This window comes from Nicotiana sylvestris, chromosome 12 (assembly GCF_000393655.2).
Source record: "Nicotiana sylvestris chromosome 12, ASM39365v2, whole genome shotgun sequence".
Lineage (NCBI taxonomy): Eukaryota > Viridiplantae > Streptophyta > Magnoliopsida > Solanales > Solanaceae > Nicotiana > Nicotiana sylvestris.
In genome coordinates this window covers 94,143,436-94,155,059 of record NC_091068.1, presented here as the reverse complement: position 1 = coordinate 94,155,059, position 11,624 = coordinate 94,143,436, and the positions used below count along the sequence as shown (strand labels likewise).

Genomic DNA, 11,624 nt, shown 5'->3' with positions numbered 1-11,624 from the left:
TTTACTGCTTCATTATAGAATGTTTTGTGCCTTACGTGATTTCTTGCTTTCAGTCTTTATTTACACTTGTTACTCACTAAGTTAGAGTACTCACTTTACTCCCTGTACCCCTTTGTACAGATTCAGGCATTGCTGATCCTGCCAGTGCGAGTTAAGAGCTCCCGGCGGACATTCAGAGTTTACGAGGTAGTTGCTTGACGTCCGCAGACCCGTGTTTCTCCCTCTTTATCATTTCTATTTCTGATCAAAAAATTGTAATAGTATATAGAATTATCGGATTGGTAGTAGGATTTATAGATGCTCATGACTAGTGACACCCCGGTATCAGGGTGTGTTGGGTTGTTTCTTCCTCATATTTATGGTATTATCTGCTACTTAGTATTATTAAATCACGTTTTAGACTGTTTTCCTGTTGTTTAACTGTTTAACATCGAATTGGGAATAGTTGGTTGGCCTTGTCTTCACGAGAGGCGCCATCACGACCGGGTCAGGGTTTAGGGTCGTGACAGTGATTCATGGGTTTCCGGATCATGGAGATATGTATTGGTTTCTGAGAGTTAAATGTTGTGTATGCCGAGCGGCACTTTTAAACATTGTTTTATTATTTTAAATTCTGTTTTAAATTGTTTTACTTCCGCAACTTGGTTTATCTTCCACAATTTAGGTTTACCTAGTCGTAGGACTAGGTGTCGTCATGATGGTTCATAGAGGTCGAACCGGGGTCGTGACATTTACATTCAACAAATGAATATAAAAACAACAAAACACATTGTTAAATATTTTCTACAAATTATCTACAAATTCAATAACAAAAAAACTACAATAGCATGAGCTTACATAATAACTATATTATAATTCATCTAGAAAGAAGTTATATGCTAAAAATAATGTAGATCAGGTACTGTTTACATTCAACAAATTGAATGTAAAAGCAAAAAAATATTTAGTTACTGATTATTACACTTTATCTACAGAAAAACAACAAAATAACTACATATTTTTGTGTTGACAGAATAACTATATAAAAATTCAGTTGGAAAGGATTTATATGCTAAAATAATTAAGATCAAGTACTGTAAACACTCAACAAGTGAATATAAAACCAACAGAATGTTTCCATTTGAACTACAATACAGGATAAGAAAAAAAAACAAAGGCTACTATAATACAAGAGATGTAGTTGTGGGGAAATGGCTACTATAATACAAGAGATGTTTAAATTGTATTTATTTTGTAGCTACTGGCTGTTATGTGTTGGTGAAAACTGTACATGGCACTTCAAGGCAACTAGCATAAATGATTCTGCAATGTTCAAGGTAAGAAATTTCAACCGCTAGCACACATGCACCTTAATGGACAATACATTAATACAACGCAAACCTACTGTCATGGTAGTTGGTAGCATGGTTATTCCAAAATATTTTGATCCTAAGACAATTTACACACCAAAAGACATACAAACTGACATGTTGTTTGAACACGGCGTGAATCTAACCTACATGTATGCTTGGAGTGCAAAGGAAAAGGCTTTACAGTTTTTGAGAGGTCATCCTGCTGACTCCTACAGCAAATTGCCTAGTTATTTGTCTATTCTGGAGAAGACTTATCGGGGGTCTGTAGTTAAATTAAAGAAGACGGACGATGACTGCTTCTTGTATGTATTTGTTGCGATTTGTACGTCAATCAGTTGTTGGAAATATTGTAGGCTAGTTGTAGTAGTTTATGGGACCTTCTTAAAGTCAGCATACAGGGGAATAACGCTAACATCTAGTACAATGGATGCAGCAGGTATTGAAGTTTTATTGTAGAAATATTGTAGCTTGTCTGTTTTTTGTAGTACTTGTAGATTTTTTGTAAATATATTGTAGAAAGTTATAGTTTATATGTACATGTCTTCTTCTGCATATTTCCTGCAGCCAATTACTTGCTTTTTGCCTCATAATGTAGGTACCATATTACTATTGGTATATGTTGTTGTTGATTCAGAAAATGACGCATCATGGAAGTGGTTTTATGAGCCATTCAAACACGCATATGGTGAAAGACCAAATATGTGTGTTGTTTCGGATCGGAATGAGAGTATCTTGAAGGCAACATCTATTGTTTATCCCGGCATGCCACATTATTCTTGCATGTGGCATATTTGGACAAATATAAGGGCAAAGTTCAAGAAGGGACATCTAAAATTAAGCGAATTGTACTTTGCCACGGCACAGTCATTCACGCTTGATGAATTTAATGAAAGGATGTCAAAGATTGAAGAGATTGACCCGCGTGTTAAAGCATACTTATACGATATTGGCTATCATAGATGGTCTCGAGTACATGCTAAGGTGAACAGAACTTGGATTATGACATCAAACATTGCAGAGTCGTTGAATGCTGTACAAAATATGTAAGAGAGATGCCGATAGTAGAACTATTAGAGTATGTGAGGACTCTTCTTGAACGTTGGACGAAGGAAAGGTTATTGAAAGCAAAGGGTACATTCACATACCTTGGGATTAAATTCAACAAAGAGTTGGATGATAATAGAACATTGTCGCACAAGCTTAGAGTAAGATCTGATCATTTATTGCATTAAATTAATTTATACAGGACAATGTAGATAATTTGTAGATATTTTGTATTTGACCGTATATGAATTGTTTTTTGTTTGTAATGTAATTGTAGGTGAGGACTTCAACAGACTACATCCATATAGTACTAGATGATGTGAGGCGTTGTATTGTTTGTCTTGAAAACAAGAGATGTATTTGTGGGCAATTCCAGCTTGATGAACTTCCTTGTCCATATGCTTTGGCTGCTTTAAGACACAGGGATGAGTCTTTTGAACAATATTGTTCTCCTTATTACACAAGGAGAACCTCTTGCGTACTTATGAAATACAGTAAATCCCCTGCCTGATGAAAGAAAATGGAATGTGCCACAACATATATCTGAAGAAGTAGTAAATCCACCAACAGGAGGGAAAAGGCAGCCAGGAAGACCTCAAAAAGAAAAATACAAAAAATATGATAAAATAAATTCAAAGAATACAAGGCTTCATGTGGCAACTGCGGAGGAGAAGGGCATAACAAAAGATCTTGCAAGAATGCACCCAAAAAGAAATAAATTTTTTTGTAGTTAACAGAATATTTCATAAAAATTGTTGGTGAGTTCAGGATAATAGAATTTGATGTGTAATTGTTGATGTTTTTTAAGATCATAATGTAGTTAGATATGATTTTTCTATATTGAGATAATACTTTCATAGAGTGATATGTTTATGAATAGTTTCTATATATATAATCTACCACTTTTTTACTATCTCTAGCATCATTTACATAGTAGTTAATATTTATTTGCAATTTATCTACAATAAAACTACAAAACAAATTACATTAACTGGAATTTACAGAGTAACTACATTATAAATCAGTAAGAAAGGAGTTATATACTAAAATATTGAAGATCAAGTACTGTTTACTTTCAACAAATGAATATAAAAGCAACAAAACACATTGTTAAATATTTTCTATAAATTATCTACAAATTCAACTACAAAAAACTACAATAGCTGGAGTTGACATAATAACTAGATTATAATTCAGCTAAAAGAAGTTATATGCTAAAAATAATGTAGATCAAGCATTATTTACATTCAACAAATTGAATGTAAAAGCAACAAAATGTTTAGGTACTGATTTTTACACTTTATCTATAGAAAAACAACAAAATAACTACATATTTTTGCGTTGACAGAATAACTGTATAAAAATTCAGTTGGAAAAGATTTATATGCTAAAATAATGCAGATCAAGTAATGTAAACATTCAACAAGTGAATATAAAACCAACAGAATGTTTCCATTTGAACTACTATACTGGATAAGAAAAGAAAAACAAAGGCTACTATAATTGTAGCGCAAGTCTGCTACAATTAAAACACAACAATATTGTTCAAAAACTTGTCTACCGTCTTTCTTCTAAACTAGCATCAACTAAACAATTGTACTACATGTTCTATACAAAACATTACAACTACTTCTTCTTCCTCTAGACTCGTGTTTTCTCATTCAAAGTTGGTGCACCTTTTCTCCTTGCCAATTTTCCTGTCACCTCACTTTCACTAATTGCCCCATGCTCCTGCTTCTTTCTAGCATAGTCCCAAAGTAGCACTCCATAACGTCTACGATGTTGGTCAATATCAGAAAGGTCTTCTGCCAAAATTGATAACTCTCCAAGACTAACATACTCTGCAAAGGCAGCAACAAATACACCACAGTCGCTGCAAAGATAAAAAAAATGTCAATATTTACAAAACGATTAGAAAAAAAAGGGTTTAATGTATATAAAGAAAGAAGATTTTTGTTACATTGATCCTTCTTTTGTTGTGGTATATCTTCGATGATTCACTGAATGTTAAGAGGGTCGGTAATAGCTTTCTCAATGTATGCCTTTATATTCTTGAAGTTGATGTCTTTACGGTTCCCCTAAAAACCGGTGCATGACAAATACAAAGGGATAATAACAGAAAACTTGTCGACACAAGATTCAATAATAGGGTGATTGCGTGAAGAGACCATGGAATCATACGCATAAAGTTGCCTGTCTGCAATGTCAAAAACAATCAACACCCAGTGGAATTTTTCTACAATGTTGACGGGCATGATGACATAATCAACTTCATACCATACAACATTTGCGAGTAGTCTATACCCCAATATATATTCTACTACAACGTCCTAGGCTTTGACAATAGAAAACTTCTTTTCTTGAGGAGAATTTTGGAACTTTTCATAAATTTGATCAATCCTAGTCTTGAACAAACAATCTGTTGTAGTAAACTTGGTCTTGTTGTGGGGGCCATACTTGACTCTTTTCCTCAAGTAATACATTATAACATTAATGTGTTACAACAAAAACAGATTGAATTTATACCACAAGTTATCTTCAAATAATCTACACAAAAATACAAAATAACTACAATTACTTTACAAACAGAAAATAAAGCATCTACAATCAAAATACAAATTATCTACAAAATATCTACAAATCAAATACATTAAATCTTACCGAGTCATTGAGGACTTGTCCTGTCACGACCCAGATTTCGCACCTTCAGGATTCGTGATGGCGCTTACTAATATGAGCTAGGCAAACCAATTATTGAACCGATTACCTTTATCCATTTTTATACCCTTTTACCATTTATAAAGCAATAATGTGAAAAATAGCGGAAATTTCATTAAGCGAAAAAAATGTAGTAAAATATCTGAAATATGAATCTACTCTTTAAGTCATAATCACCCAGAACTGGTGTCACAGTACCATATATGATCTAAGAGTGCTAAATACAAAGTCTGAAAATAAAGATACACTGTTTCCGAATCAAAGGGATGGAACAGGAAATAAAGGATAGAGGAGACGCCAGAGCCTACGGATGTCTGCAGGTCTACCTTGGATCTCCGCGTGGACTGAAGGTAGCCACCCAAATGCTATGGTCCAAGAGTTGCTCCGGGATCTGCACATAGTGCAGAGTGTAGTGTCAGCACAATCGACCCCATGTGTTGGTAAGTGCCTAACCTAACCTCAGCGAAGTAGTGACGAGGCTAGGACCAGACTACCAAATAAACATGTGCAGTTATATAATATACAGCGGAAAATACAACAGGAATAAACAAGTAAAGATGGCAGGGGGGTACATGCTGCGGGACTGTATCAATATCAACAATAAATCAAGAGTAACGGCATAAGGACAGCTTAGAATTCACGGGAAAACAATAAGAAACTTGTATCCAATCTATAAACACTTTGTATCAACAATTGTTGTTGCGCGCAAACTGATCCCAATGTATAACAACACTGTTGCGGCGTGAAACCCGATCCATATCATTTATCACTGTTGCGGCGTGCAACCCGATCCACATATATCATTTATCATTGTTGCGGCGTGCAACCCGATCCATATATATCATTTATTACTGTTGCGGCATGCAACCCGATCCACATATATCATTGTTGCGGCGTGCAACCCGATCCACATATATTATTGTTGCGGTGTGCAACCTGATCCACATATATCATTGTTGTGGTGTGCAACCCGATCCACATATATCATTGTTGCGGCGTGCAACCTGATCCACATATATCATTGTTGTGGTGTGCAACCCGATCCACATATATCATTGTTGCGGCGTGCAACCCGATCCACATATAATATTGTTGCGGCGTGCAACCCGATCCACATATAATATTGTTGCGGCGTGCAACCCGATCCACATATACAATCAACAACAATCATAACAAAAGTCCCGACAAGGGATCAATAAAGAACTACACTATCCCGGCTAGGGAATCGACAGTATAAGTAACTACGTCTTGGCAAGGGAGAAACAGCTATAACCAAACTTGTTCCAACACCTAACTACCTCAGCTAACACCAATACTCAGTCATAAGTAATTTCCATGAATAACCATAATCCTTGCTCAATACAAAGAATCATCAATTTAAGCATCCATAGTATTATCTAAGAACACAATAAATTTCATTTGAAGACACACGGTCATGCTCGACACCAACGTATAGATACTCGTCACCATGCCTATACGTCATACTCAACAAGAAATAAGTAACAAATAGGACACAACTCCTAATCCCTCAAGCTAAGGTTAGGCCAAACACTTACCTCGATGCCAGAAACACAATTCACGTCTCAATTATTGCTTTACCCCTTGATTCTACCACCAATTCGCTCGTACATAGCCACAAGTTACTTAATTACATCAATAAATGCTAAATGAATCAACCCAATGCATGCAAATGCGTTTTCCAAAGTTTTACCTAAAAAGTCAAAAATCGCCCCTGGGCCTACATGGTCAAAACCCGAGGTTCAAACCAAAACCGGATTACCCATTCCCCCATGAACCCAAATATATAATTTGTTTTGAAATCGGACCTCAAATTGAGGTCCAAATCCCCAATTTTTGAAAAACCTAGGTTCTACCCAAAACACCCAATTTCCCCCATGAAAATCATTGATTTTGAGTTGAAATCATGTGAAAAGATGTTAATGATTGAAGAAAACGAGTTAAAATTGACTTACAATCGATTTGGAAGAAGAGTTGCCTTTGAAAAATCGCCCAAGAGTGTGGTTTTGAAAGAGTGTGAAAAATTGTTGATTTTTGGCTAAGTATAAAAATTGTAGGTTGCAGATATGGGAACTGCGAACAGGGTTCGCAATTGCGAACTCCGACCTCTGTTATGTTTGCATTTTCGAAGGGATTCTCGCATATGCGAGATGGGAATTACGACTACTGTGTCGCATTTGCGACTGCTGGCTGAAGCTGGGGAAAATCACATTTGGGATCAAAAACCTCGCAATTGAGAGATAGGATGGCAAGGGCTGCTTTCGCAATTGCGAAAAGGCCCTCGCATTTGCGATATCGCATTTGTGAGCCAGGCTTCGCAAATTGCGAAGCCTGCAGGCCTGAACACACCAGCTAAAAACCTGCAATTCACCAAGTCAAAAATCCACCTCGTGGCCTATCCAAAACTCATCCGAGCCCTCGGGTCTCCAAACCAAACATGCACACCAACCTAAAAACATCATACAGACTCGCTCGTGCATTCAAATCACTAAAATAACATCAACAACTATGAATTTAGCATCAAAATCATGAAATTTTCTTAAGAACTTCAAATTTCCAATTTTCTCAAAAATGATCGGTTTCACGTCGTTTCAAGTCCGTTTCTTACCAAATTTCACAGGCTTATCTTAAATGACATATAAGACCTGTACCGGGCACCGGGACAAAATACGGGCCCGATTCCATCGGGTTCTAATCACAATTTATTTCCAAATCTCATAAATAATTTCAGAAAATAATTTTATTTAAAAATTTATTTCTCGGGCTTGGGACCTCGGAATTCGATTCCGAGCATACGCCCAAACCCCGTATTTCCTTACAGACCCTCCGGGATTATCAAATCACCGGTCCGGGTCCGTTTACCCAAAATGTTGACCTAAGTCAACTTAATCCATTTTATAGTCAAAATTTAATATTTTTCACAGATTTTCACATATTGGCTTTCCGGCTACGCGCCCGAACTGTGCACGCAAATTGAAGTGAGACTAAAAGAGGTTTTTAAGGCCTCAAAATGTAGAATTCATTTTTTAAAACAAGTGATAACCTTTTGGGTCATCACATTCTCCACCTCTAAAACAATCGTTCGTCATCGAACGGACATAAGAAGGAAGTACCTGAGTCGGGTAAAATATGGGGATAACGGCTCTACATATCGGACTCGGACTCCCAAGTTGATGCCTCAGTAGGCTGACCTCTCCACTGAACATGAACAGAAGGAAAACACTTCGATCTCAACTGATGAACCTGCCGGTCTAGAATAGCCAGCGGCTCCTCCTCATAAGACAAGTCCTTGTCCAACTAGACAGTGCTGAAATCAAATACGTGGTATGGATCATCGTGATACTTCCGAAGCATGGATACATGAAACACTGGATGCACGACTGATAAACTCGGCGGCAATGCAAGTCTATAAGCCACCTCTCCCACTCGATCAAGAATCTCAAACAGGCCAATGAACCTAGGGCTAAGCTTGCCCTTCTTCCCAAATCTCATCACGCCCTTCAGAGGCAACACTTGAAGCAATACCCGCTCACCGACCATGAAAGCCAAATCTCGAACCTTGTGGTTGTCATAGCTCTTTTGCCTGGACTGAGCTATACGAAGCCTATCCTGAATAATCCTGACCTTGTCCAAGGCATCCTGAACCAGATCCGTACCCAAGAACCGAGCCTCCCAGGCTCAAACCACCCAACCGGCGACGGACATCGCCTACCATACAAAGCCTCATACGGAGCCATCTGGATACTCAACTTCTAGCTTTTGTTGTAGGCAAACTCTGCTAAAGGCAAAAATTGATCCTATGAGCCTCCAAAGTCAATGACACAAGATCAGAGCATATCCTTCAAAATTTGAACAGTCCGCTCGGACTGCCCGTTCGTCTAAGGATGAAATGTTGTGCTCAACTCAACCCGTGTGCCCACCTCTCACTGAACTGCTCTCCAAAAATGCGAGGTAAACTGCGTACCTCGGTCCGAAATAATAGACTCGGGCACACAATGAAGACGAACAATCTCCCGGATATAGATCTCAGCTAACCTCTCGGAAGAATAAGAGACTGCCATAGGAATGAAATGCGCTGACTTGGTCAGCCTATCAACAATAACCCACACTGCATCGAACTTCCTCTAGGTCCGTGGGAGTTCAACAACAAAGTCCATAGTGATCCGCTCCCACTTCCACTCAGAAATCTCAATCTTCTAGAACAAACCACCAAGCCTTTGAGGCTCATACTTAACCTGCTGGCAATTCAAACACCAAGCCACATATACAACGATATCATTCTTCATTCTCCGCCACCAATAATGTTGTCGCAAATCCTGATACATCTTCGCGGCGCCCGGATGAATAGAGTACCGGGAGCTATGGGCCTCCTCTAAAATCAACTCTTGGAGTCCATCCATATTAGGCACACAAACTCGACCCTACAATCTCAAAACTCCATCATCACCTAAGGTAACTTGCTTGGCACCTCCGTGCTGCACCGTGTCTTTGAGGACACACAAATAAGGATCATCATACTGCCGATCTCGGATACGCTCCAATAAAGAAGAACGAGCGACTGTGCAAGCTAACACACGGCTGGGCTTAGAAACATCCAACCTCATGAACTGGTTGGCCAAAGCCTGAACATCCAAAGCAAGCAGTCTCTCATTGACCGAAATATAAGCAATACTGCCCATACTGGCTGACTTCCTACTGAAAGCATCGGCTAACACATTGGCCTTTCCCGGATGATATAAGATGTTGATATCGTAGTCCTTTAAGAGCTCCAACCACCTCATCTGCCTCAAATTTAGCTCCTTCTGCTTGAACAAATACTGCAAACTCTTGTGATCCATGAATACCTCACATGCCACGCCATACAGATAATGCCTCCAAATCTTCATTGCGTGAACAATGGCTGCCAACTCCAAATCATGAACCGATAGTTCTTCTCATGAATCTTCAACTTCCGCGAAGCATAGGCAACGACCTTGCCATCCTGCATCAACACCTCACCAAGTCCAATACGAGATGCATCACAATAAATTGTATAAGGCCCTGAACCTATGGGAAAAACCAACACAAGTGTCGTAGTCACAGCCGTCTTGAGCTTCTGAAAGCTCGCCTCACACTCGTTCGACCATCTGAACTGGTCACCCTTATGGGTCAACCTGGTCATCGGGGTTGCGATAGATGAAAACCCCTCAACAAACTGATGATAGTAGCCTGCCAAACCCAAGAAACTTCGGATATCTGTAGCTGATGCTGGTCTAGGCCAGTTATTGACTGCCTCAATCTTCTTCGGATCAACCTGAATACCCTCTGCTGATACAACATGACCCAGGAATGCAACTGAACTCAACTAGAACTCGCACTTTGAAAACTTAGCGTACAACTGACTATCCCTCAAAGTCTGAAGAACCACTCTAAGATGATGCTCATGCTCCTCCCGGCTGCGGGAGTAGATCAAAATATCATCAATGAATACTATCACGAATGAATCTAAGTAAGTCCTAAACACTCGGTTCATCAAATCCATAAAAGCTGCTGGGGCATTTATCAATCCAAATGACATCACCAGGAACTCATAATGCTCGTACCGAGTGCGGAAAGCTGTCTTAGGGACATTAGATGCCCTAATCCTCAACTGATGGTAGCCAGATCTCAAATCAATCTTCGAAAATACCTTGGCACCCTGAAACTGATCAAACAAATCATCAATCCTTGGCAACGATACTTATTCTTGATTGTAACCGTGTTCAACTACCGGTAACCAATACACATTCTCATCGATCCATCATTCTTCTTAACAAACAATACTGGCGTACCCCAAGGCGAAACACTGGGTCTAATGAAACCCTTCTTAAGCAAGTCTTGCAACTGCTCCTTCAACTCTTTCAACTCAGGAGGATCCATATGATACGGTAGAATGGAAATGGGCTGAGTGCCCGGAGCCAAAGCAATGCAAAAGTCAATATCTCTGTCGGGTGGCATACCCGGCAGGTCTAAAGGGAATACCTCAGGAAACTCACTAACAACAGGCACAGAATCAATAGAAGGGACCTCAGCACTAGAATCATGAACATAGTCCAAATAGGTCAAACAACCCTTCTCGACCATATGCCGAGCCTTCACGTATGAGACAACACTGAGGGTAAAATGACCAGGAGTCCCGCTCCACTCTAAACGAGGTAAACCCGATAAAGCTAAGGTCACAGTCTTGTCATGACTGTCCAAGATAGTGTGATAAGGTGATAACCAATCCATCCCTAATATGACATCAAAATCAACCATGTCCAGAATAAGCAAATCTACACGAGTCTCAAGACCCCCAATCGCAACTACACATGAATGATGGACTCGATCTACCACGATAAAATCACCCACCGGTGTAGACACACATACTGGGGCACTCAAGAAATCACTAGGCATGACCAGATACGGTGCAAAAATAATATGACACATAGGAGTTGGTAAACCCTGGATAAAATAAACTGAAGCATCTCTGCC

At 39.0% G+C, this 11,624-nt stretch overlaps 2 protein-coding genes across 2 annotated transcripts; both read left to right on the top strand.

Moving 5' to 3' along the window:
• The first annotated feature begins 1,388 nt into the window (after nt 1–1,388).
• Nucleotides 1,389–2,399, top strand: LOC104246219 (protein FAR1-RELATED SEQUENCE 5-like). Its single transcript, XM_009801984.1, has 3 exons — nt 1,389–1,612; nt 1,706–1,788; nt 1,948–2,399. Exons 1-3 carry the CDS (start codon nt 1,389–1,391, stop codon nt 2,397–2,399), a joined length of 759 nt encoding a protein of 252 aa, XP_009800286.1.
• A 5-nt stretch (nt 2,400–2,404) lies between these two features.
• LOC104246218 (uncharacterized) lies at nt 2,405–2,907 on the top strand. The gene is made up of 2 exons (XM_009801983.1): nt 2,405–2,557; nt 2,674–2,907. The coding sequence occupies exons 1-2, from the start codon at nt 2,405–2,407 to the stop codon at nt 2,905–2,907; spliced, it is 387 nt and encodes a 128-aa protein (XP_009800285.1).
• The last annotated feature ends 8,717 nt before the right edge of the window (nt 2,908–11,624 follow it).